This window comes from Ambystoma mexicanum, chromosome 7q, assembly GCF_040938575.1.
Source record: "Ambystoma mexicanum isolate Mex_15411 chromosome 7q, UKY_AmexF1_1, whole genome shotgun sequence".
NCBI classification, from domain to species: domain Eukaryota; kingdom Metazoa; phylum Chordata; class Amphibia; order Caudata; family Ambystomatidae; genus Ambystoma; species Ambystoma mexicanum.
The window spans coordinates 507541755-507569457 of NC_090941.1; the positions used below are offsets into that span (position 1 = coordinate 507541755).

The window sequence follows — 27703 nt, forward strand, 5'->3', positions numbered from 1 at the left end:
AGCAACGTGCTTCGCGTTATTCTGCAATAGCAGCAGGACGCTCACTGTGTCAGCTCCAGAGAATCTTCAACTTCTGCATCTGGGGAAGAGAAATCCGCAATCTTACCTTCCGAAATACCATCTTCGTCTTCAGCAGCATCTGAAAAGGGAAAAGAACACCAGGTTAGCACGAGATAAAACCAGCGCAGCACTGACCCAATCCATCAGTGCATCTCAAGCCACGGGCTGCAGCTTTCCATTTTTTTCGGCACCCTGTGGAAGTAAAGACATTGGTTAGTAAACCTCTGTGAAACTTTCCTTACCTGCACTGCATTCTTCTCGCCTCCGCCGACGCTGCTACTCGCATCTGCAAAACAAAAGGACATCATTAAGAAATACAAAACTCCATCTATACGCACGTGTTTTGGGCAGCGCTCATCTTTCTCACTCCTCGGTGCATTCCTCGACATCCATTTTTCTACCCAGCTGCTTCTGCGACCTGAAAAAGGAAAAGAGACATTAAGAAGTGCTTTTAACTTCGAATTGACATTTTCTACTTACTTGCCTGCAATACCTTCGCCATTCCATAGCTCTCCGGACCTCCATATTCAAGCAACCGCCGTTCGTGCTGCTAACAACGGCCTAGCTCCAAATCTTCATCCTCTGCAACCAAGAGGCTGGACAATTAACCAGTGAAGTAACTGGCTTCGGCGCCCCTGCACAGACGCAGGATGGAGAGTCCGCTTTCACCTACATAAGGTGAGCACATTTAGCCTACAAACTACTTTGGAGTACCAGGAAGGGGAGGCAGCTTACCCAGTCAGGCTTATATATCCATATTAACCCCTTGCTCTCATAATTGCAGACACCTCACCCTTCAGATCAAGATCTCAGTGAGGAAAGGGCCTTTCCAGGGTGGCATTCGAGGCCTGCGCGTGACCCTAGAAGACTCTGAGAACCCCCAGCCCAGACCTGCGCCTCCGAGGGATTCAGGTGAGCGTTACAGAACGCGAAGCCTACCGCAATTTTCCCACCCAGGCGCAGTGGAAACCTCGGACACAGATCAACTGGCTCAATTGCTTGGGGAACTAAGGGCAGAAGTACACGCATCTCGCCAAGAAACAAACGCTTTACGAAGGGAGTTGATCATTGCCAAGGAACGGATGGATGATCTGGCCAGACAGTTGCTACAGGCTCAAGCGGGACAGACGCCACTGCCTCCCTATGGAGGGGGCGGTACTCCTACAACCTCAAGTAATCCGGTGCAAATTAATCTGCCAGGGAATGTGCCTTTGGCCCCGCCCGAACGTTTTTCCGGTGATCCAAAGCGATATGCAGTATTAATCAGTCAATGCCGCTTGCACTTTGTGTAGACCCGCCGCATTCCCAACGGACCAAGCCAAGGTAGCGTTTGTACTTTCCTATCTTAGCGGTAGTGCTGCAGATTGGTCCATTCCTCTCGTGACACAGGATGACCCGCTCCTCTATAACTTTCAAGACTTTCAGACCAGTATGGAAAAGTTGTTCGCAAGACATTCACAGGGGCAGGCCTTGGACAATGAACTCCTGTCACTCAGACAAGGTAATCAGGATCTCCTGGCTTACATAGCGTCCTTTAATAGACTGGCGAGCCAAGGTAATTCGGTTTCCAGAATGCGCTTCAACCTGTTATCCTCAGCCCGAAATCAAGCTAGCAGCCATCACTTCCGAGGACCCCCGATTACCTCTGGAATACCAAGAGTTCAGCGACGTCTTTCAGAAAGATCAAGCCAACACCCTGCCTCCGCATCGGTCATACGACTGCCAGATAGACCTAATACCTGGGTCCACCCCTCCGTGCAGTAGAATATATGCCCTCACTGAACCAGAAAACCTCCATCTCAGGCAATACTTGGACCAGTACTTGGCTAACGGATTCATCCGCCCCTCGAAATCCCCGGCTTCCTCAGCTTTGTTCTTCGTCCCGAAAAAGGAAGGTGACCTAAGAACTTGTATCGATCATCGCGCCCTGAACCAGATTACAGTCAAAAACCGATACCCGTTGCCCTTGATTCCTGAATTATTGTACCAGGTAAAAGGCGCCTGCATATACACAAAGTTAGACCTCAGAGGAGCTTACCATTTGGTACGCATTAAGGAGGGCGACGAATGGAAGACGGCCTTTCGCACTAAATATTGATTATTTGAGTATCAAGCAATGCCCTTCGGACTATGTAACGCACCAGCCGCTTTCCAGTTTTTCATGAATGATGTCCTCAGAGAACTTATTGATGTGTGCGTAGTCGTTTATATTGACGACATCCTGGTATACTCGGCCTCAGAAACTGATCATCGTAGACACGTCACAGCGGTTTTACAGAGACTTCGCCAACACCACTTGTTTGCTAAACTGGAGAAGTGTACCTTTCACGCAAAGGAAGTGGAATTTTTAGGGTTCATCTTGTCACCCAACGGAGTTCACATGGACTCAAGAAAAGTGGATGCTATGACCAAATGGCCTTCCCCAACTTCCGTGAAAGGTGTACAGAGCATGCTGGGCTTCGCTAATTTTTACCGAAGGTTCATTCCTGAATTCTCTCGGGTAGTCCAACCTATCACGGCTCTTCTGAAAAAGAATAAAAAATTCGAGTGGACTCCAGAAGCCGAACAAGCCTTCCAAGAATTAAAAGCCAAATTTATCTCTGCTCCAGTCTTAAGGCATCCCCGTCCAGAACTTCCCTACATCGTCGAGACAGACGCTTCCAGTCTTGCAATGGGGGCGGTGCTGTCACAAAGAGACCCCGAAACGCACCAGTTACACCCTGTAGCCTTTTGGTCTCGCAAATTTTCGGCTCCTGAGATCAACTACACAATTACGGACAAAGAACTCTTGGCAATTAAGTCCGCCTTTAAGGCCTGGCGGCATTATCTATTGGGAGCCCGGCACACAGTAACTGTAATCACGGATCACCGTAACCTCCAGTACCTGAAGTCAGCTAAAGCTCAATCTTCGAGGCAACTACGCTGGGCTTTATTCTTCGCAGAATTCGATTTTGTAATCACATATCGACCAGGCGTTAGGAACGGAAAAGCAGACGCCCTTTCCCGGATAGGGGTAGACGAACTTACAGCTAATCCGGAGCCGGTGCCAATAATTCCTGAACAAAAGATACTAGGAGCAATCAACACACTATGCCTCGAAGAGATTAAAGCAAGGGTCAATCAACTCATAACTCCCGAAGATTCATTGAATTGGCAATTGAAAGGAAAGGATTTTACAATAGATCAGAACCTATTGTATTTCCAAGGAAGACTATTCTTACCATGCGTTGACTTACAAAAACAGGTCATCACCTGCTACCATGATTCTCTAATGGAAGGACATCCTGGAGTTGCCAAAACCTCAGAGAAAATTAAAAGGCATTTTTGGTGGCCATCTTGGAGGAAAGATGTTAAAAAGTTTGTGGCTTCTTGTGGTATCTGCGCACAAAACAAGAGTCAGAAGGAAAAACCAGCAGGATTACTACGTCCAATAGACATTCCACCAGGCCCTTGGCACACGCTCTCGATGGATTTTATCACGGATTTACCCCCTTGCTCCAGATACAACACAATTCTAGTGATCGTGGACCTTTTTTCAAAAATGGCTCATTTTATCCCACTGAAGGGTTTACCTACAGCTTCCATTCTAGCCCGAGAATTTCTTGAAAACATTGTCCGGTTGCACGGTTTCCCTTCAGTACTAATCTCTGACCGAGGGAGCCAATATATTTCCCATTTTTGGCGGAGTTGTTGTCGTTTAGCACAAATTGATGTACGACTTTCCACCAGCCATCACCCTCAAACCGACGGACAGACTGAGAGAACTAACCAAACTTTAGAACAATATCTGCTCTGCATGTTGCATCAATCCGAGGGTACTTGAAAGGATGTCCTTTGGATTGCTGAATACGCTTACAATAATTAAATCCATTCTGGGACGGGAAAAACCCCTTTTTTCCTGCTGTATGGAAGTCATCCCCGAACCTCAAATCTGGACCCACCTCAAGCTCTCGGAACACCTGCTGTTGACCATCTGCATTCGACGATAACTCAAGCATTTAAAGAAGCCACAGCTCATCTTCAATGAGCTAAAGAATCATACAAAAAAGGAGAAGACCAACATCGAAAAGAGGCTCCTCAATATCAAAAAGGAGATCAAGTCTGGCTGTCCACTAAACATTTATCTTTAAAAGGGCCACGCACCTTCAACCCAAGATATTTAGGACCCTACTCGATCACGGCCATGATTAACCCAGTGGCTGTCAAACTAGAATTACCTACTCGAATGAAGATACATCCTATCTTCCATGTTTCTCTCCTGAAACCTGTGCAACCCGGAACCCGTTTGACTAAACCTCCTGAGCCAATCCAAGTTGACGGAGAATCTGAAATTGAAATTCGAGACATCTTGGACTCCAAAATTTCCAAATCAAAACTATACTACTTGATTGATTGGAAAGGATATGGACCCCAGGAGAGATCTTGGGAACCCTCAGAATATGTACATGCACCTCGTCTAGTCCGAAAATTTCATCGGGCTTTTCCCAACAAGCCAAAACCTCCGGAAAAGACAAGCTTGGGAGGGGCCTTGAGGGGAGGTGCTGTCATGACCGCAGCCTCCAAGGAGTCAGGTTTAGCCCAACTGCCTCGGAAGCTGGGTCACAACTTCATTTCCAGGCACCCATCGGCTCCTATAGGGGCCTTATGGACCTTGTCCTGGCGCCAGTGGCGCCAGGCTCATAAGGGGACCCAGTCCCGGCACAGGACGTGCCGGGCTCATGATGTAAGGAATGGTGCTTGGGTGGACCTACCTGCTGCAGACCATGCTGCTCACTCACCTGCAGGATGAAATCCTCATCCATCCATGGCTGGAACTACTTTACCTTTTGGGTGTGGCCAGCACCACTCCCTGGGACTGGATACTGGAACTATTATGGAAGCTGGGACTTCTTACCTGGGCGAGGCTGCTGTGGAAGGAGACACCTAAGCACTCCAGTAAGCTATTTAAACCACGCCCGATCAGAGCAACGGGCTTTGCGTTATTCTGCAATAGCAGCAGGACGCTCACCGTGTCAGCTCCAGAGAATCTTCAACTTCTGCATCTGGGGAAGAGAAATCCCCAATCTTACCTTCCGAAATACCATCTTCGTCTTCAGCAGCATCTGAAAAGGGAAAAGAACACCAGGTTAGCACGAGATAAAAACCAGCGCAGCACTTACCCAATCCATCGGTGCATCTCAAGCCACGGGCTGCAGCTTTCCATTTTTTTCGGCACCCTGTGGAAGTAAAGACATTGGTTAGTAAACCTCCGTGAAACTTTCCTTACCTGCGCTGCATTCTTCTCGCCTCCGCCGACACTGCTACTCGCATCTGCAAAACAAAAGGACATCATTAAGAAATACAAAACTCCCATCTATACGCACGTGTTTTGGGCAGCGCTCATCTTTCTGACTCCTCGGTGCATTCCTCGACATCCATTTTTCTACCCAGCTGCTTCTGCGACCTGAAAAAGGAAAAGAGACATTAAGAAGCGCTTTTAACTTCGAATTGACATTTTCTACTTACTTGCCTGCAATACCTTCGCCATTCCATAGCTCTCCGGACCTCCATATTCAAGCAACCGCCGTTCGTGCTGCTAACAACGGCCTAGCTCCAAATCTTCATCCTCTGCAACCAAGGGGCTGGACAATTAACCAGTGAAGTAACTGGCTTCGGCGCCCCTGCACAGACGCAGGATGGAGAGCTCCGCTTTCACCTACATAAGGTGAGCACATTTAGCTTACGAACTACTTTGGAGTACCAGGAAGGGGAGGCAGCTTACCCAGTCAGGCTTATATATCCATATTAACCCCTTGCTCTCATAATTGCAGACACCTCACCCTTCAGATCAAGATCTCAGTGAGGAAAGGGCCTTTCCAGGGTGGCATTCGAGGACTGCGCGTGACCCTAGAAGACTCCGAGAACCCCCAGCCCAGACCTGCGCCTCCGAGGGATTCAGGTGAGCGTTACACCCATGCGGTCAGAGCCAATCCCAAGGCCGTCGCGTTTCAGAGATATGCTTCTTGGGATGTCATCAGCAAGGCGGGTATTTGGGCCACTCCGTCGGCCTTCTGCAAACACTATTCCCTGGATAGCAGCTCCAAGCACGATGAAGAGTTTGTTCAGGTGGTTTGGAAGAACCCTTTTGCTTCTTCCTAGAGATGACGCCAGTTGTCACGGCTCCACCGTATGGTTTTGTACGGTGGAATCACCCACAAGAGTTGAGGAAAGGGGACGGGATGTGCAAGTTTCACGCTGTAGTGACTAGAGTACTCAGTCTTATTTCCTCCATACGTCCCACCCACCTTCCCCTGCTTGTATGTCAAGGGCTAAAATGTAATGAGTGTAGCCAGGTATCTAAGCGTCCGATGTGTTCAAAGGGGACTGAGGTGAGGCACCGGATAGTGGGGCCTCGGAGGGGTGTTCCCACGCCTGAGGCCCTCCCTCCCCCCACGCTGTACTGAATTTAAAGGGGAAACTCAATTTCTCGCTGCCAAAGGTAACGGTTGTAAATACCGGAGGGGTGGGGGTCTGTACTTCTGCTCTCTATTTGGTAGAGGAGAGACACAGAGACCCCTGCCAGGATTCTCTATTAAGGTAGCAATGGACGAGCAATCAAGGCCTAGCTTCTCGGGAGGTAATGGAGCTGGTTCTTAAGTACAGTGTAGTCCCCGATCACCCCCGAAGGAATGTCCACACACTGTATCGGTTAAAACAGTCTTTATATAATTAATATTCAAAGTCATATACATGATAACTCACTCTGTACTCCGGAAATCAACAATGGTAAATATGTACAATTCTAAAGTGGTACCACTAACGATATTAGATCTCATTAAAGTGCATATGGTCGGAGTGACACACAGATCAAAATAAAGAGGTAACCAGCAGTAGAGGAGGGAAGGAAAGCAAGATGGTTGAGCAATTGGCAGAATACTGGCCCCGTACCACTAGACACAGTTTTGTGTGGAGATTTCCCCCCCCCACACACCCCCCCCAACCTGGGCAACCTGTAGAAGAAAGATACAAGCCCAGTCCATATATTGTTCACACTAGCCTTTCCAATAGTTCTGTAACGCTCACCTGATTCCCGCAGAGGCGCCGGTCTTGACTGGGTGAATGCTGTATCTTCAAAGGTGATGTGTAACACACGGTTGGCTCTTTGGGCTGGACCTCTGTGCACTGTATGTCTGACTCGAAGAGTAAGATGTCTTAGGTAAGTGAACGCCGAGCTCTCCATCTGCCTCGGGGCAGGGTGCTGTAACCAGTTCCTTCACTGGATAAGGGTGCAGGCCTCTTGACCTCAGAGGACTGCTGTCCGTCGTTAACTGCACGAACGGTAAGTTCTGGGCACTTCAAATGTCTTAAAAGTCTTTTGTAATGATATCTCTTGTTTTGCAGGGTTCCGGCGATGGCGGATGGCGGGCTGATGAGGGTTGAGGATCAAACCCGCGTGAGGAATAGAAGCGCCTGGAAGCACAAAAGTAAGCGCTTGTAGCCTGCTTCACGATGCGCACTGACTGTCCCTTTTATCTTGCAGGTACAAGTTCGGAGCTTTAGAGAAGCTGAAGGGTGCTGGAATACCCACTGGATTCGGCGTGGGAAGGAGTAATGGCACGTGAGTAATAAAGTTGCCCAATGTCTTTAAACGCACCTTCTTTTGTCTTTCAGATGCGGGATGCAGCGCCGAAGGCCTCTGGAGCGTGCGAAGAGCTGGTAAGCTTTTGTCTTTCAGATGCCGGAATGCAGTGCGAAGACCTCCGGAGCATGCGAAGAGTAGGTAAGCCTTTGTCTTTCAGATGCCGGAATGCAGCGCGAGGCGTTGGTGACAGCCGATGGACCAGGTAAGAGATGCGCTGCCACTGAAGACCGTAGTGCTAACCTGTTCTTTCTTTGTCTTTACAGGTGCTGCTGAAGACTGGATTCCAGGATGGTAAGCCTTTGTTCCCTTAGGCCCAGGATCAGAAGCAGAAGACACGATGAGCGTTCTGCTGCAGAGAATGCAGAATAACGCAAAGCAAGATTCATCGATCGAGTGTGGTTTAAATAGCCTCCTGTAGTGCTTAGGTGTCTCCTTCCACAGCCACGCCTAGGTAAGAAAAGAGTTCCTGCTTTCCAGAAGAGTTCCAGTGTTCTGAACCTAGGGAGTGGCTCCTGCCCCACCCAACAGGAAAAGTAGTCCCAAACAGAAGAGGATCAGGGGTTCAACTGGCAGGTAAGTAAGCAGCATGGTCTGCTGCAGGTAAGTCCACCCAAGCATTATGAGCCCGGCGCTTCCAGCGCTGGGACTGGGCATCTTTATGAGCCTGGTGCCACTGGCGCCAGGACAGGGTCCAATAGGTCCCAATTGGGACTGGCTGGCACTCGGAACCGGGGTTATGGGTCTGCTTCCAAGGGAGTCGGGCAAGTCCTGATCTTTTGGAAGCAGAGATCATGACAAGTTCTGCAACCCCAAAGTACCATGGCGTTGTAGCATTCCTCGTCGGGGAAATCGACAACCCTTCTTGAGTGCCCTCCCTTTAAGGCAGGTGTCACGGGTCTTCGAACGTCCGACGGAGAACAAGTCGAGCTACGACGGTGAAGTGGCCGCGTCGTTCTTAGCGGTGCTCGTTGACGGAGAAGCATAAACGTTCTGCAAGGAATAGGCGTGCGGGTAACCTCAGTGTCGATAGTTCGGGACCGCAAAGAGTTGAAGAAATGTGGCCCAGCAAGGGCGTTGAGTAGTCAGCGTCTCTGTGGTCTTTGGGTGGCGGGAAACCCACCGGCGGATGCTCCTTGGCGCGTCGACGGTCAGGCCTTCTCCAGCAGGATACAGCGGCGACGATGCGGACGAGAGCGTCCTTGGTTCAATGAAGTTCTTGGGCAACGGGAGCATGGCGGCTCCAGTCGGCGATGGGAGTCGGCGTCAGTGGTGGACAACAGTCCGGGCGCTTCTACTTGGAGTTCTGCAGCAATCCCCATATCGGGTCGGCAGCCTGTCGAAGGACTGTCTACCAGGGAGCTTAGGCAAAGATCAGCTGTGCACGATGCTCCCTCGTAGCTCGGGAAGAGGGCGCCTTACCAGGTCCTCTCTGGGTCAGTTCTTGAGGCACAGCAGCTTTCAGATTGCGAAGGAGAGCAACAGCAATTCTTCTCATCCAGCAGGGCTCAAGGTTAAGCTTCAGTTACTCCAGTTACTCATCATAGTGGACTTCAGCTTCTGAAAACGATTCCTAGCAGTGAGAGTTGATCTCCCATTCATTCCGCTGGGTCATACTCAAGCATCCAATCACGACTATGGGCATTCATTCATGCATGCATGCATGCAGGCAGGCAGCCAATCAGGCACACAAGGTATTCAGGCCATTCACTTCTCTCCAGACACTCACAACAAGATATGTGTATTGGGACAAGTACCAAGCCATTCAACACTCCAAGCTGCATTCATACCGGTTTCGGGCAGGGCTGTCTCAACCATTGTGTCAAACACCAGATGCTAGACGGTTACAACATAGAATGCATATTCGTCACACACTCCATTCACCCAGGTCCCACTAACAGGTTACCCACAACATACGGTCGTTGAGAAGGCTCCAGCCAGTCTGGTCGGCACTTCCCCACACTACCATATACGGAACTTCCACCCAACAGCCAGTCAGGGGGAAGGGACAGACGCAGGGCTTTGGTTGAGTTTTTGCTAGAGTTTGGTGATGTCCCTCTGCTGCATGACTGCAAAGACATTCTAATTAGGCACTCATTTCTTTCATGCTTGCCTGTTACAGGAGTAAATGGGCATGTTTTTCCCACTGGTGTACCACACAGGGCCTTGACCCTTTTAGCATTCAACCTAAGAAGGTCTTGCCATATCTGCTAAGCCAGACCTTCTGTATTCCTCCATCAGAGTACACCTTTCAGCTATCACGCTATACTTGCTTCTCTTTCACACTGTCTCTGTGGTCCCAGATGTTGGTCAAAGAATTCATCAGAGGACTGTTCTGTTCCTTGCCAGGGATCCAGCGGCCCGGCCCTGGAACGGGAGATCATTGTCGGTCTCTCCAGACTCATGAGACCTTCCTTCAATCCTATGCATAAGGTTTCTCTCAAGTTCCTGTCCTGGAAAACTGCTCTACTGGCCAGAATCAAGTCAACTTTAAGTTTGGGTGAGATGCATGCTTTTTCCTGCTAGCCCTCTACCTGGTTTTCCACAAGTCCAAGGTGGCGCTGCACACTAACCAGTCATTTGTGTCGAAGGTTCCTTCAGCATTTCACCTAAAGGAGCCAGTGGTGGTACCTGTCTTCCTTGGCTCGCCTTTTTCACCCGCTGAATGCTCTCTGCATTCTCTGGATGTAGTGCATGCTTTGAAATATGAAGTCTCCCACACAGTTGTTCCTGAAGCCCTCTCAGCTATCTGTGACTTTTAGTGTCTCTGGAATGGGAAACACACTTTCCAGATCATCAATTGCCAGGTGGATTTCCTCCTGCATCTCCTCCTTTCATCAGCAGGCTGTAAGGCCTATCCCTGGCAAGCCCCGGGCACATTCTACAAGGGCTGTTAATGCCATAGCAGCTTTCCTCGGAGTTCCCCTGCTGGATATCTGCAGGGCCACAACCTGGAGATCTTTTGACACCTTCACAAGGTTTTACTGTGTCGACCAAGATTCCAAGGCAGAGTCCAGGGTCAGCCAGGCCTTTCTGCGTTATCTGCTTGCGTAAGGTCAATGTTTCCTGTGGTAAGTGTTTCTACAAGTGGCTTGCCTCTGCCCCTTTTTGGTTATGTGGTACTGCATTGTAATTATACAGCATGTGAATATATGATAGATGCTGTGCTGGAGCAGGAATACATTACTTACCTGTAACGCCTGTTCTCCAACATTGGTATCTTTCATAGATTCACATGCAACCCTACCCCGCTTGGCTCTTTCTTGGCTCATATTGCCATTTTACGCACATTATGCCAAATCTGAAGATGGCCTCCAGGGGTGGATCTACTAAGGAATTGCTTTCTATTGGCTGTGGGCAATATGACCCAGAATGACTGTACTAGAGCACTAAAGTTTGTTTTTTAAAATAAGCTGCTCAATGTTACAGATTATTCCCAGCTTGACAACGGAATATTCATACAGCATATGATTCTCTGAAAGATACCAATGCTGGATAATTCCATATTATGGTGTGGTGTCCCCAACTCTTGCCGATCTCTGGCAATGTTGCAAGGAATAGTGGTTGTCTATGTGCCTCTCCGTTTCTTTTTCAATTTTGAAATTCTGTAGTTTTCTTAAGTCGCGTTAGCGGGCCCCCTATCTGGAATGGAAAGGAAATGGAAAAGAAAGAGAAAAACAACCCCCCACCCTTTAATCCATGGTAAATCTCTATAGTGTGGGATTTGAAGATATAAAGAATGTGTGACTAGTAGCCTAAAAAGGGATACTGGCTTCCCTCACTTACTTGTTTGGTAGCTGTAATCCCGCTTCGATGGTCCCGGTGTCTTCGGGAACAGTAGACGGTGTGATGCCATCCTGAGAGTGGCATGTGAACCCATAGGGGCGCCATGAAGTGAATATGATGACGTTATCACGTTCTAATGCGATTGTGTCGCATTAGAGTGTGCATTGCATGCATGTTGATGGTTATACTCCAGGTTCAGAGAGGGGGCTGAAGCCAAGGTAGGACTGTCCCAGTATGCGGGCGAATATGACCAGTGAATGACATTATGACTGGTACCAGTAGGCAATTTTGACCAGTCTACAGGCAGACCGTGGGTTGTGTCCCTCTTGTGTGTAACTATAAAATTAGGGGTACTGGATGATAACAGTGAGTCAAAACCCTCGTGTGTTACTATAGTTTGGGGAAATTGGATATTACTCCAAAGGAATTACAAGAAATTAGACCAGGCTTGAAGTAGATGATATTTTTACTGATCGTCAACTAGCCTTTATCAAAATGGTGTTAAATTCTTATACAAGTTTGACTCATCCTCTCTATTTCACACACTTGTGAGACTTCTTTAATCGAATTAGCAATTGCCATCCAATATATCTTCTTTTTCAGCTTCACAGTTATATCGCCCTTTCTCCATGGTTGTGTCAATTCCTCAATAATGGTCCACCGTAATTCCTCTGCTTAGTGCTCTTTTTCGTTGAATGGTCCATGAATTTTACTTGATGCTGTACCTGCTCTTATGCAGCAGCGATGTTCATTTAGACATGTGGATATTTTTGGGTGGTATGCCCTATATAGATTAGGTTGTCTGGGTAAAGGAGGACGTGAACCATGTTCTTAGAGTTGCAATTGGAGTGGAATCGGAGTTCCAATTTGGTTGTGTTATACTAAAAAGATATGGTGTTGCTCGTGGGGTGACCAGATGTCCCCAGATTTGCAGTAAACCACATAGTTCTGTTGGGTTGGTCTCATGTGTTTCTGCATATGTTTTGGCAAGTCTCTATTGTAAACTTCTCCCTTTCCTGAAAACAAATCGGGGCTTTTTGTCTGTGTACATTTTCATGAATAATTGACCACTTTTTCTTAATGATTTGTCTCAAGAGACTGTTGTGAGGTTGTGTGTGGTTACGCATGCTATTTTGTCAGATCCTTTCATTCCTGGTCCTATAATAGTGTGTGTGGGTTTTTCTGACCCTCTTATAGGCATCTCATACAATCCTCTTGGGGTATTCCCTGCATCTCAATTTATTTTATACATGTGTGAAATCATTGTGGTTTGTTCAGTTATGCTTCTGCCGTAAAACCTGGTCATATGGTAAGGATTAGCCTAAGCTATCTGGGAGAAAACGTTCCCAATGTAATAGTGTGTTTCTGTCTGTTGGATTCGAGAAACTTTTGCTTTTCGGCATATTGTTCCAACTACTCAAGTTTAAGAATGAGATATGTTTATCAAAATGCATGGTAAAACGAGTATGTGGCGTACATGTGTTGAGCTAATTGACAAAGCTGAAAAGTTTATCGGATGTTCACTCCCAAATCAGGAGGACATCTATGCACCTTTTCCTTAGTTCAATATGACCTCTGTATAGATTGTTCATAGAGCAAACAAAGGATTTCTCATACAAGTCCATATATAGATTTGCTGCACTGAGAGGGATGGGAGCCTCTATACTTCGCTTTATCCGATGATAGAGGCCCTTCTTGAAAATAAAAATATTTTTGGTCGTAGCAATTTCAGTTAATTCTACTGGAAACCCTTTTGGGGTTCTCTGTGGTTCAGCCCTCTGGTTTAGGGCATATTTGACTAGATCTACGACTTCCAATTGTGGAATATTGGTATACAAAGGTTCTACGTCAAGAGTGACCAACAATTGTTTAGATGCATCAAGTCAGAACCCTCCATAATATTGATGAAGTGTGCGATATCCTTACTATAGGATAGGATCAATTGGACAAAAGGCTGAAGAAAATGGTCCACAAAGTTGGATAAAGGCTTGAATATTGAGCCTATCCCTAAGACAATGCGTTTTCCAGGTGGGTTCTCAAAACCTTTATGTATCTTGGGTAGTAAGTATATCACATGGATAATGGGGTCTTCAATTAAGAAATTTGCTGATTCTTGAGCAGTGATCTGGCACCCAGGGTTTTTTAGAACCAAGCTGCTAGCAATTTTTGTGACTCGCTTCATAAGGGAAAGCATTAATGGTTTTCCCTGTCTGGACGATTAGCTTGCCTGAGCCTGTTGCCCAGTACTAGCATCAGCATACCTGTTCGGAAGTGTAGCCTGTTGCACAGCTTGGGCTTCTCCCTGAACTTTAGGCAGTCTCAGATTTGGCCGTCCCAGTCCCTCCGATTTATCAAAATGGTCTGGACACTCGCCTGGGCAGAGGATTCCCACCTGACAAGAGTGGCGAACATTACAAGATAGTACAGGTTTTCGACAAAAGTTGCAGACTCAGTTTTCCTGTGCTTGTTGGGTCTTAGTTTCCTGTCCTGCATCCTTATGGTCCAGAGGCCCTACTGCTCATGAAGTTGCTGCATTGGTTTCTGAGCTCACAGTGGTTGCAGTTTCAGGGACGAACATCAGACCTTCTACTGGTCTCAGTCCAGAGACCTGCATTGGTGGCCCATAAAGGACAACCTCTTGAAGGGGGATCATTGTTTCGTCAATCTTGGCCACTCTTGTCACTGATGCATGCCTGAAACACTGGGGTGATCACCTCCAAGACCTTGGGGGGAGCCCGCCACGTCTGGCTTTGTGCCGGGAGAGAGATCTGGACCCCTTTACTTGCACTACATCCTCTGTGTTGGAAATTCTGTATTGGCCCGGAAAGGCCTGCAGATTGGTCAAGAGGACAGCAGAGCAATGCTTCTTTTTTAACTATCCCCAAGTTCATGCAATTCCTGAGGGTTCTTTCGAACATGTTTCTCCCATGCCAGTTTGTTGTCCCAGCATGGAATTTAAATGTAGTGTTAATGTTTTTAGTGGATGCTCCATTTGAGCCCTTCTTTGCTGTTCGTTAAGGCTGCTCACCCTTAAGGAATTTTCCTGGTTGCTATCACTTCCTTTAGATGGGTGAGTGAGGTCCAGGCGTTGTCAGTTGATCCTCCCTATTCGGTTTTCTCCAAGGAAAAGGTGGCGTTGAGAGTTCGACCCTCTTTCTTTCCAAAGGTGGTGTCGGACTTCCATGTCTCTCAAAATATCAGTCTGTCTCTTCTTTCCTCTTCCTTATCCTTCCAAGGCAGAGACACATTTCCATCGGCTGGATCTGCACCGTGCCCTCAAGTTCTACATCTCTTAGACAAGTGAGGCCAGAACTGAGGACCAGCTTTTCTTTGGTTACGCTGGTGCCTGAACTGGCAGTGATCAAACAGACCCTATCTCAATGGATCATTCTCTCGATCTTGAAATGCTATGATCTGTCTGGCAAGGAGGTCCTGTAGGGTCTCAAGGCTCACGCTACCAGAGTGCTGGCCACCACATCTACTCTGCAGCATGGAGCCCTTATTCTGAATATTTACCAAGCAGCTATGTGGATCTCTTAGCAAACATTTGCTAATCATTACTGCTTAGATTCTATATCTGGTCAGGAAGCTTGTTTTGGCAGAGCTATCCTTCAAAGTTTTCTGGTTATGGTGCTGTCCTTGCTACCCTCTCTCCTCCAGGTCATTGTACTGCTTTGTTAGTCTATCAAAGGTTAGGAATCCATGGGAAGGAGTCCATTAGAAAAACAAATTACTTACCTCTCAGTAATGTTCGTACACCTATGTCCTGTCCCCTTTCCTCCATACTCCAGGGGCATCCCTCGCTAGGGACAGGAACAGGACCTTTTTTCACTTAAAAAAATAAATAAATAAATAGCATTGCTGCTTTAAATTTTAAGGTACATGTTCACAGGGTCACAGGCGCGTACGCTCCGATGGCTCTGCCCTGCAGTGCCTCACCTCAGTACTATTTTCTGCATCGACTGGAGAGGACCTACTTCACTGCGCTACTGATTGAGACCTTTTCCTTCGTAATTCTATGTGCCAGAAATTCCCCAGGAAGGTTGATTGGTTACTATTACTAATGAAATAAAAATGAATGAAAAGAAATATCATTTTTATTTTGTGGGTGCGGGGGAACCGCCCCACCAAACACCCTATTTTCTAATGCTCCTAACCCCACCCTGAACCACCACCCACAAGTTTTAATCCCCTTACCCCCTATATTTATTCTTTGTTATTTTTTCATTCGTTATTTTTTTTTCGTTCAAATCACTGCACACCGGTTTATTATCCATTTTTCTTCTATTCTCCCGGGCGCATGTCTGTCCAGGCGGGCTTCAGTAGGTGCCCATCGTGCGACGTGCCGTTCCTGGCATAGGATCCCCATGCGCTCTGGTCCCAGTGCCTGGGTTAGGATCACTGTTGGGAAGGCTGCTCCGTGTGTAATGCGCTTACCCCGTGGTCACTTAATCGTCTGGCCAGGTGGACAGAGCTTTTGTTCAGTTCGGGGCTGGAGCACTTAAAGGAATACGTGCGTAGGAAGACAAAGCCTAAGGTAAGTACCCTGTTCACCAAGGCAACCCGCAACAGGGAGTCCTTTCCTGGGAATACCCAAGTGGGACAGATCATTCCAATCCTGGCACCAGTCAGGGGCCAAAGGCTGCAAGAGCTACCAGCCTTTGGGTCGAGGGGTCGCAAGAACGTACTGGGTCCCAGACTGAAGCATTGCAAGGTTTATTTTGTGAGCCCTGTCCTGTTAAAAACCACGTTGATCCTGATTGCTCCAGATTTAACCCTGAGAACGTGGTATCCCGAGTTGCTGGACATGGCTATCTGCATTCCCTGGCGCCTTCTGAGGAGAGTCTGCTTGATCTCCCCGTCAGAGGGGCGGGTCCTCCACCCGAACCTCAGCAGCCTGCACCTTCATGTTTGGCTACTGAGAGTCTGAGATGAAAGGAGTGGGATTTGTCAAACTGCGTCCTCGATGTGCTCCTTTCAGCTAGGACATTTATGTCTGCTTGTGGCGTTCATTTTCTATTTGATGCTGGGAAGGGGACCTTGGTCCTTTATTCTGTCCGCTATTCCTTGTGTTGGATTTTCTGCAATCGTTGGCCTAAGCAGGCCTGCAGATTAGCACTGTTTAAGGGATATCTCCCCGCTTAATTCGGTTTTCAAGAGTTCTCCAGAACAGGGCTCGTTTTTTTTGCAATCCCCACTTTTATGCAGTTCTTGCAGCATTTGTGTAACCAGTATCCTCTGTGCCAGTTTGTGGTTAAGGCGTGGGACTTAAATATAGTTTTGGCATTCCTGATGGCTGCTCAATTGAAGCCCCTCCATTCCTGTTTTACCTATTCTATTAGATTGCTCACTCTTAAGGGAATTTTCTAGTTGCCATCACTTCCGTGAGACATGCGAGTGAGCCCATGCTTTGTCTGTTTTACTTCCCCTATCAGTTTTTTCCAAAGATTTTGGGAGCGAGGCCCTCCTTTCTGTTGAAAAGTGGTCTCGAATTTCCATATCTCTCAGAAGATCTATCTTCCTGTGTTGTGCCCTCCGCCTCACCCTTCCAAGGCAGATGTATGATTCCATCGGCTGGTCCCGGTTCAGCCCCTCAGGTTCTACATCTCTCTTATTAGAGACTAAGAAAGATGATCAGCTTTTCCTGGGTTGCGCTGGGGCTCATGCTGGCAGGGCTCCCACCAAATAGACCCTGTCGAGGTGGATCAATCTCTGCATTTCAGAATGCTATCACCTGGCTGGCAAAGATGTCTCTGAGGATGTCCGGGTGAATTCTAACAGTGGTGTGGCTGTCAGTGCTGCCCTGCAGAGAAGAGTCCCGGTCCTGTACATTTGCCAGGCAGCAACATGGGCATCTTTGCACTTGTTCGCTAAGCGTTACTGTTTGGATTCCCTTTCAGGACAGGGCACCTGCTTTGGTAGGGCAGTCCTCGAGAGAGAGAGTGCTCTAGATTAGGTGGTGTCCCTGTTTCCTCCCTCATCCAGATTTACCTACTGCTTTGGGAGTCTATCATAGATGGGGAATCCGTGCGAGGTAAGAATCCATTATAAAAAAATTACTTGCCTCTGTAATGTTCTGTCTGATGAATGTTCCTCCCACGGATTCCTCATCACTCTTGGCAGAAAGCTAGTACACCATCAGTTCTGCAGTCCCTCCATGCCAGAGTGCTAAAGAAAAAGGGTGGTATTTAGGTCACGGGGCACAGTGCCTCGATATTTACTCGCCCTCATATCATGTCCGTCTCGTTGAGAAATGTTTTACGAGAACAGCTGCCCTGGGTATAAGATTAACATGGATGAGGAATTCCATGGTGGAACATCCATCACAAAGAACATTATCGAGAGGCAAGTAATTTGTTCCTCACTTAGCCTGTGACATCTTAATAAAAATGACAAATGCTAAAGCGCATTTTATGTTCACATCCAATAGAACAGTTCATGTTATATGAATTGATGCCTTGGAAGGTTTTATGGTTTTCATTTTTTTACAGCAATCCATTGCACTTGGGGAAAAATAATGAACATGCACATTGACTATATCTGGTCAACTGTATACGTTGAAAAAGCAGCACATCGCTTAGCCTGTGAAATCTTAATGAATATGACAAATGCTGAAGAGCACTTTGTTCCCATCCAACAGCACAGCTCATGTGATATGGTGAAGCAGAAAAAACGTTAACGTATTTGTTGGCTCTAAAAACTACTTTTTTAATCCTAGGTCCAGGCAATTCTGGTGAATATTTTTGGGGGCATCATGCGGTGCGATGTTATTGCACAAGGTATTATTATTGCTGTAAAAGATTTGGAGCTGAGGATACCCATTGTTGTACGACTGCAAGGTGCGTATTGAAAATTCAAGGAAATGCCTAAAACCTAATTTCTTAATTTATGTAGAATATTTGAAGTTTTTGATTCATAAATGTGTCCTTTATTTCGGTTGAGAAAAAGCATTCTTGGTTTACAATGCGTGACATGAAAAATTGTGGAAATGTACAACTGATTATGTACAATAGATCTGCACATGGATGGTTGTTGTTGAAGGAAGATGAATACAAATGTTTCAGAGATAGAAATTGTGACCTAAAATGTGTGGCACCTTAGAATCCAAATGCAGCATATAAACATCTGAAAATTAAATTGAGAGAGTGGCGCAGAGCACCCAGGAGATGGAGTTGCTACTGAACTGGATACAGAGAAAGCGACTGTATAAGCTTTGAAATGTGAAAGTCCAGTTGAAAATGGTACGATGCACTCATTTTACATTACAGGCATTAAGGAGGGAATACATTAGTGAATCGTGAATTTTTAATAGTGTGCCTACCCAGAAATTTATTTTAAATATTGTTGCAAAATACCCTTGAATTTTAAATTTCATCCCTGCAACAATAGCCTGAGAAGCTGCTGTTCACCATTCAGCTATGACACAACAGTTACAGAACCAATTGGGCAGAATGTGCTGAAATCTGGACCAAATTCAAAGTTACATTTCAAAATGAGTTTGATTTTATCCTCATATATAAAGGCAAAGTTATATATTTGCTTGCTGCCAGCAAAAATATGTACACAGAAACCAAATGCCCACACAAGCCTATTGATGCACGTGCATTGTTTCAAACCCCTGGGGTTTTGTCAAGGCTACAGTTCCTAGCTCTGATGCTTATATCGAATACAATAATTTAACCAGCACTTTTCTCTAAACATCTGTTAGTTGTGCGGTTGTAACAGGAGGACAAAAGAGGATTTTCAGATACAAATTCAAAGCATATTCCAGTTCATGAAAGTCAACTTTCTCCAGCATGGGGTCTGGCATGGATTCACATGCTCATGAATATTCCCCGTCGTCAGGCTGGGAATCCTCGGTAAAGAAAAAACCAGTATCAGTTTCGTTTCTGATCTGTCTTTCGTAGTAATAACCAATCACTGGTCTCTGCGTCATACTGACCACAGCCAATGACTGCCCTCTACCTAAGCACCGCCTCTGGCAGCCATCTTCAGATTTTTACCGCACGTTCATGTGTTGGGATCCTCGTGCTATTGCTCTCGAGCGTTAGTGCTATTTTTTCGCGCTTTTTCACAAAAACTTCGATTCTTTCGGTCAAAAGAGCCTCAAGCTCCACCGATCCTACATCCGATCAACGGGGACCCGTGTCGGATTCATCTGTGCCCCTCAAGGGTGAAGATTTCGTCGAGCTACGCTTCGGAGGACTCCAGAAGCTTCTCAGGCCCGGTCTCGGAGATGGCCCAGGAGAAGGGAAGCTCGACGCCCGGAAAGCTGTTCAGGGCCTGCCCTGGATGCCAGCTGCAGAACGTCTTCAAGGAGGACGAACACTCTTTCTGCCTTTACTGCCTTCATGGGGACAAGACGCACGTGGAGAAGGACTGTGCGTTTTGCGGCAACATGTCGGAACGGACCATGAAGGACCGCCATCAACGTCTCGCCAGCTGGCTGGAGGGTAAGAGCCCGTCTGGCGAGAAGAAGAAGAAATCTGAGCGGTCTTCTAAGACCTTTGAGGGCGCCCCGGCGACGGGGGCCCAACATAAGGCCAAGCACCGCGAGTCCGCTGGCACCGGGAGCGCCGAACGGTCGGGCTCTACGGGCGCCAGGCAGGGCGCACCCTCCCCGGCACCATCAACCACGAGCCAACGCTCTGGGTCGGGTAAGAGGAAGGCCGAGCACCCGGCGAAGCTCCTGGAGAGACCCCGGTCGAGCTCTAAGGCAGAGGAGGAGCGTGGCAGTGCCCCCTCCCTCAAGGATAAGGCGGTGAGCGCACCTAAGGTGGTGAAGGCCTTGATCCATTCGACCAAGCCCTCTATCGAAACGGTCGCGGCGGCCCTGGCCCAGCCTGTGGAGGCTGCACCAGTGGTGGCGGCCTCGGGGCCCAGAATCTCCCTGCCTCCTCGGAGGGAGTCTTCTTTCGTGCCCATCGATAGGACCCCCGTGAAACCCTCCGCGGGGAAGAAGGGGGGGCAGGGCGTCGGCGTAGATTCGGCCTCAACCTCAGAAGAGGAACTGATCGAGGTCTTAAGCCACGGCCTAGGCGTGGAACAAGACCAGCCCGTCGGAATGGGCCCCGACGCAGGTGACGACGACATCGTCGAGGATACCGACGGGGCCCCTGCTCGCCCGTCGGATTCCCCTCTGCCAGCGCCGCAAGACAACTCAGCGGCCATTTTGTTGGCTATACAGTCCTTATGCTCCGAGATAAGGACGAGACTACCGTTACCGACGGAGGAACCTCTCCCGTCGGGGGATCCAGAACCGGGACCTTCTGGTGTTCCCCCTACCAAGAAAAGAAGGATTCATCCACCGCCTCCTTTTCAACCGTCGCGCCCCGTCCAGCCCTCCTCCCCGTCCACCCGAGGGGATGATACGGGGACTGACACGGCAGCGACGGGTACGGACGACGAGGCATACGACGAGGATTTTCCGTCGTCGCCTCCCACCAGGGCTTCTCCGCCCGACGAGATTGGATCGTTCCACTCAATGATCGCCAGGGCATCCGAGCTTTTCCAACTCTGCCCTGAGGAGAAGAAAAAGGAAGGCTTCCTTTACCAACGGCGCGAGACCAAGAGGAAGACGGTCCTCGCAGTGCCTCTGTTGGACGACATTTGGGATGAGGGCCTTTCCCTCCTCAAGAACCCTTCCACGACGCCAGCGAAAAGAGACCGGTACGAGAAAAAGTACCGGGTCCCGGACTCGGCCCCCCTATGCCTCCGGGCGCAGCCTACCCCGGACTCCGTCGTCTCCGCGGCAGCCAGGAAGAAAGCGGGGGGGGGTGCGGCCTCCACGTCGACTTCCCCGCCGGACGGCGAGGGAAAGAAATTGGATGCCATGGGGCGCAGAGTCATCTCGTCGGCGGCGACGACGATTAAAGCGGCCAACGCCTTGGCTATCGTGGCCCGCTACGACAGGGAACTCTGGTACAAGATAGCTCCCCTGCTGGATTTTCTGCCGGACGACAAGAGGGCGGAGGCCCTTGAGATCCTGCAGGAAGGTGAGGTGGCCTCGGACCACGCCATCACCGTGGCGACGGACATCGCCGACACTGGGTTCCGCCAGATGGGCAACGGCGTTTGCCTTCGACGTCGCGGATGGCTCAAGGCTACGGACTTTCGGCAGGACGTCCAGACCAGGGTCCTGGACATGCCCTTCGACGGGAACAACCTGTTTGGGAAGACAGTGGACGATTCCCTTCAGGCCATCAAGGCGGATACTGAGACGGCCCGGGCCCTTGGAGTACTGCAGCAACGGCGGACGCCCTTTCGGAGCGGCGGAGGCAAGGGCGCCTCCAAAGGTTCCGGCGGCGGTTTCGCTTCCTACCGTCAAGCGGCCCGCTCGTCGTCGCAAGAGGCCTACAGAGGACGAGGCAAGTCTGGCGGACCCCGCCGTCGTCGCCAAGGAGGCCAAGGCGGCAAGGCCGCGTCCAAGCAGGATTGAACCGGCCGTGGGGTCGGGCCCCCACCGAAGCACCCCGGTGGGAGGCCGGCTGGCGGGCTTCGTCAGCGTGTGGGAGTCCATCTCCACCGACCGTTGGGTGCTGGACTCCCTGGCCCGGGGCCACGCGCTCGAGTTTCAAAGAAGGTGCCCGCGCGTCCCCCCCGTGGCCAGGAAAGAACTTCACGTCCCTCAACTTCTCCTGGAGGTAAAGGCGATGCTCAGAAAGGGCGCCATCGAACTCGTCCCAAAGAGGCTTCGGGGCTCCGGAGTCTACTCGCGTTACTTCCTCGTGAAGAAGAAGACGGGAGGATGGCGCCCCATCCTGGACCTGCGACGCCTGAACAAGTTCATCAAGGCGCAGAAGTTCCGGATGGTCACCCTCCAGCACGTCCTGGGTCAGCTGGAGGAAGGAGACTTCCTATCGTCGTTGGATTTGGAGGATGCCTACTTCCACATTCCCATCCTAAAGGGGCACCGAAAATTCCTCAGATTCGTGGTCCAAGGGCGTCATTACCAGTTCAAAGCCCTTCCCTTCGGACTGCGGTCGGCACCCAGGGTTTTCACCAAGTGCCTCGCACCGGTGGCGGCGCAGCTGCGCCGCGAGGGGATTCACGTCTACCCCTACCTGGACGACTGGCTCATCCGCGCCAAGACGAGGGAGCTCGCCGTGGTCCACACGGCAAGGACCGTCCAACTCCTCACGGACCTGGGATTCTCCGTGAACTACGCCAAATCCCACCTGGTGCCCGCGCAAGTCGCACTGTTTCTGGGAGCGAGGCTCGACACAGTGTCCCTTCTGGCCTCCCCGTCGGAGGAGAGGACCAGGACCATCCTGGGCAAGGTGCAACGGATGTTGGTGGCCGACGCGGCCAAGGTGAGGTCCATCAAGTCCCTCCTCGGGATGATGTCTTCCTGCATCTACCTCATTCCCATGTGCAGGCTCCGGATGCGCCCGTTGCAAGAGTTCCTGGATGCGCGCTGGATCCAGACGACGGGCAGCTTCGAGGAAAGGATCAAGCTCGACGAGAGTTTCCGACGAGCGATACGGTGGTGGGGCACCCGCGCGCATCTGACGGCGGGCATGGACTTCCAGACCCCAGCCCACCAGGTGACTGTGACCACGGATGCCTCCCTAGAAGGGTGGGGAGCGCACACCGAAAACCTGCACGCAAGGGGACTCTGGCTCCCGACGGAGAAGTCCCTGCATATCAACGTCCTGGAGCTCCGTGCAGTGTTTTGGGCCCTCAGGTCCTTCCTTCCGTCCCTCAAGGGCAAGGTGGTGAGGATCTTCACCGACAACACCACCACCATGTTTTACATCAGGAAACAGGGCGGAACCAGGTCCCCAGCGCTGTCCAAGGAGGCGCAGGACCTGTGGCATTGGGCCGTCGCCCAAGGGATTCTTCTGGTGCCGTTTCATCTGGCAGGGATAAAAAACACCATCGCCGACTCACTCAGCAGGGAGCTGCGCTCGTGCCACGAGTGGGAACTACGGCAGGATCTGGTGGATCGCCTCTTCCGACGGTGGGGCACACCCCAGATCGACCTGTTCGCGACGGCGACGAACACCAAGTGCCGGAGGTTCGCCAGCAGGTTTCCCCAGACGAGGAGCATGGGCGATGCTTTCTCGTTCCCCTGGGAGGGCCTGTTCCTCTACGCGTTCCCTCCCTTGCCTCTGCTAATCCGGCTCGTCAACCAGCTCAAGAGGTCACGGTGCAGGATGATCCTCGTCGCACCTGCGTGGCCGAGGCAGATATGGTTCCCGGACCTTCTGGACTTGTCGGCGTCCCCGCCAATCAAGCTGCCGGCGGACGCGGATCTACTCTCCAGGGAAGGAGGCGCCATCCTCCACCACGACCCGAAGTCGCTGAACTTGCAGGCCTGGCTCCTGCAGCGCTAGAGTTTGGAGGATACGACATACCGGCCGATTGCAGAGAGGTTCTTGCAAAGGCCAGGGCGTCCTCGACTCTTAAATGCTACGGACACAAATGGAAGAGGTTTTCTGTCTGGTGCCACGCACAGAAGATTAACCCTCTACGGATTACGGCTCCCCAAGTGCTGCCGTACCTGCTGACGCTGGCCAAAGCTGGTCTGGCACACGCGTCCATCAAGATTCATCTTGCTGCGATCTCCCGATACACCAGAACCACGGGCCGGACGTCCTTGTGGTCTCATCGTCTGGTGAAAGAGTTCATGAAGGGACTGTTCAGATCGTTCCCGCCGGTGAAGGCTCCGGCCCCGGCGTGGGAGCTCAACGTGGTGCTGACCAAACTTATGGGACCTCCGTTCGAGCCTCTGCACTCGGCCCCGTTGAAGTTTCTATCGTGGAAAACAGCTTTTCTCGTGGCCATCACCTCCGCACGACGAGTGGGAGAGATCCAGGCCCTTTCCTGCAAGGCCCCGTACTTGACTTTCCACGACACGAGGGTAGTGCTCAGGACGCACCCCTCCTTCATGCCCAAGGTACCGTCGGACTTTCATCTCAACGAACCCTTGGTGTTACCTGTGTTCTTCCCGTCGCCTTCGTCGCCGGCTGAGAGGACTTTGCACTCGCTGGATGTAGCTAGAGCGCTGAAGTTCTACGTGGACCGCACGAAAGGTTTTCGGAAGACGTCACAACTCTTTGTGAACTTTGGACCTGTCAATCAGGGGAAGGCTCTCTCGAAGGCTTCCATCTCCAGATGGCTCTCCGGCTGTATCATGTACTGTCACCGGTTGGCAAACCGACCGCTGCCTGGCCGTCCGAGAGCCCATTCCACCAGAGCGATCGCAGCTACCACGGCGTTCCTATCTGGTGTGCCCCTGCTGGACATATGCAGGGCTGCTACGTGGAGGTCGACGCACACCTTCACGAAATTCTACTGCGTCGACCGGGATTCCAGGGAGGAGTCCAGGGTCGGCCAAGCAGTGCTGCGCAACCTGTTCGCCTGAGGTGAGCCTGGTGAGGAGGTAAGATGCTTAATGTTGAGTTGATGTGATGCTTAATGTTGAGCCTTTGCCACCTCCCGTGGTTGTGCATGTGTGTACTGCTATGTATTCTTTATTCATGAGCATGTGAATCCATGCCAGACCCCATGCTGGAGAAGGAACAAGTTACTTACCTGTAACTGTTGTTCTCCAGCATGGGTCTGGCATGGATTCACATGCGAACCCTCCCGCCTACCCCTCTGCGGCTCTTCACTTGGTCATACTGCCACTTCACGTGCTTCCAAATCTGAAGATGGCTGCCAGAGGCGGTGCTTAGGTAGAGGGCAGTCATTGGCTGTGGTCAGTATGACGCAGAGACCAGTGATTGGTTATTACTACGAAAGACAGATCAGAAACGAAACTGATACTGGTTTTTTCTTTACCGAGGATTCCCAGCCTGACGACGGGGAATATTCATGAGCATGTGAATCCATGCCAGACCCATGCTGGAGAACAACAGTTACAGGTAAGTAACTTGTTCCATACACTAAACATGTCTTACCTAATTCTGGGTCTCTATATCTTCAGGTTATCCCAATCAATTGCTGTCCTTAAGTGGATCCTCATTAGAAGTGTTCAATTTATATTGCAATGGTCCTATAATTCAAATGTATCGGACAAAAATAAATGTTTTGTTGTGGAAATTCTAAAATAGATTGCTAGAATATACCAGAGTCTTAAAGAAAGTACATGCTCCCAAAATATGTTAGCTCCTGATTGTAGATTGTGGTATCGGTCAATATGTTACTGCAAAATGATATCCTATTCGTTCATGGCTGCATACAAATGGAAATCTAGACTAAATAAACAGCAAAGTTGAATGGACGTTATTAGGCTATTACATTTGAACTACAGTATACCTAAATCGAAGTGTGTCCCCTAAGGTCCATGACCAACCTTTAGATTTTCAAAGTTACTGCATCCCACATTTATTGTGATCTAGCAGCGTTCTGCATGTACAAGTGTGGGCACCATTTTAGAAGAATATTTTTTACTGTGATGTCACGTGATTGCGCCGTGTGTGTGTGTGTGTGTGTGTGTGTGTGTGTGTGTGTGTGTGTGTGTGTGTATATATATGTATATGTGTATATATATATTTCTGAGGCTTGTGGAATCTGCTTAGATCACATGCTGTGCATAGGCCGACATCTAGTGGAAGCTGCGGAGCATTACAGTTTCTTTTTCGAAACTCGAAAATGGGCGTCGACACATGGCGTGCCAGTAATACTATCCCTAGTGTGACGTCCACTGTACCCAAGATCCCTCACGCGTCTAGGATCCTCAGATTGTTTTTTTCCGCCATACTGGTCGGAAGCATTTTGCGGAGTCCCCTGGCCTTAGCTATACTTTTGCTAGAATTTAAAATAATAATCTATTGACATCCTTTCCCACCCCAACGTCGAACTTCGACACTCGACACCGGCTGGAGAAGAAATCGACCGGCGGCTGCTGCACGACGGATTTGGGCCTCGGAAGGCTGCTGGCCTCGGCCCGGGCAGGCCGCTGGCCTCGGCCCTGCAAGTAGGGAGAGTGGGGGGTGGTACATACTCTACACTCTTGGTATATAGGTACACCTTATACATTTCCTACACTTAAGAGCCCGCTGCCTCAAGGTGCGTATGGAGGGTACCCCATTTCAATTCTGCCCCAAGTGCAATCGCAAATACCCTTGGGTCGACAGGCACGCCATGTGCAATCTCTGCTTGCCGAGGGACCACCCCGAAGCGAACTGCAGAGCGTGTAGTAGGTTTAAACCTAAGACACTTAAGGACCGTTCGACGAAGCGTTGGGCCCACCACGCCAGGCAGGCGGCCATGGCAGCGGAGGGCGCCTTCAGCGATGGCAGCGACGCTGTACTTTCGGACGGCGAGGGCATTACGGCGTCGAAAGACAGCCGAGCGCAGGTCCCCGACCTCGGAAGGTCGTCCGGCAGGGCGACTATGGGGAAGACCCCCGGCGACACAAGCGCTTCACATACTACACACACTAAACACACTAAGTCCAACCGAGACTCGACAACGTCGAGTTCTCGGAAAGAGGCTCAGACAGAACGGTCCGTTTCGGTGTCCTCTGGGCGCTCTCGATCAAGATCGCCGCATGACTTCAGGCAATCATCCACGCTTGCCAAGAGTGCCTCGCTCCCTAGGCTAACAGAAGTTCGATCGTCGGAAGACGACTTCCACCCCCAGGCCGCGCTCAATGAGTCGGAGCCCGCAATTAAACCCAGGGAGGCCCCACCCTCGAAGGACAGGGACACCTCTCCCGTTCCTCGACGCCAGGCGTCGAAAAACTCCGGAGCCACTAAGGGACAGGGAAAACATTTTTCTACGCATGGGGAGGGGGGAAAACAGCAGAAGAAACTACCTGTACATTCTTCCACACCTGTGAAACACTCCACCCCCCCTAAACACCTAAACAGACAGACAGGCCCAGGTCTGCTTATAGGTCCACAACCAGCAAAGCTACTCAAGATAAATCCCATAGACTTGCTGAGAGTCATTCCCAGTTCCAAAAAATGGTCCAGTGAAGACATAGATAGGGTCATGTCAAGAATGTCTTCTTTGGCTGATTTTTATGATAAAAATCCAGAACATTTCCTCTCGTATGATCCACAAGGGCCCACACCCTCAGGCTCTACTGATCCTATCCCCTCCGAGTAAGAGGGCCCGGTTTGAAACTCCAATGAGGTCCGAACCCTTCGAGGTACTACCTTACGCAAGACCATACTCACGGTATCAAGGAGAGGCTTCCTTTTGTGAAGACCAAGAATTTGGGTTGATAGAAGAGCAAACCGGGACGGGCTACTATGGGGATGATGAGGACCAGGAGGAAGA

The 27703-nt window shown here is 49.9% G+C and overlaps 1 protein-coding gene across 1 annotated transcript in view; it reads left to right on the top strand.

Annotated features, from left to right (window-relative positions):
• Positions 1-27703, top strand: part of SUCLA2 (succinate-CoA ligase ADP-forming subunit beta) — a 753371-nt gene that overhangs the window by 605362 nt on the left and 120306 nt on the right. The window contains exon 9 of the mRNA XM_069640760.1: positions 18183-18303. Coding sequence (XP_069496861.1) covers positions 18183-18303 — 121 coding nt within the window. The remainder of the gene's footprint in view (positions 1-18182; positions 18304-27703) is intronic.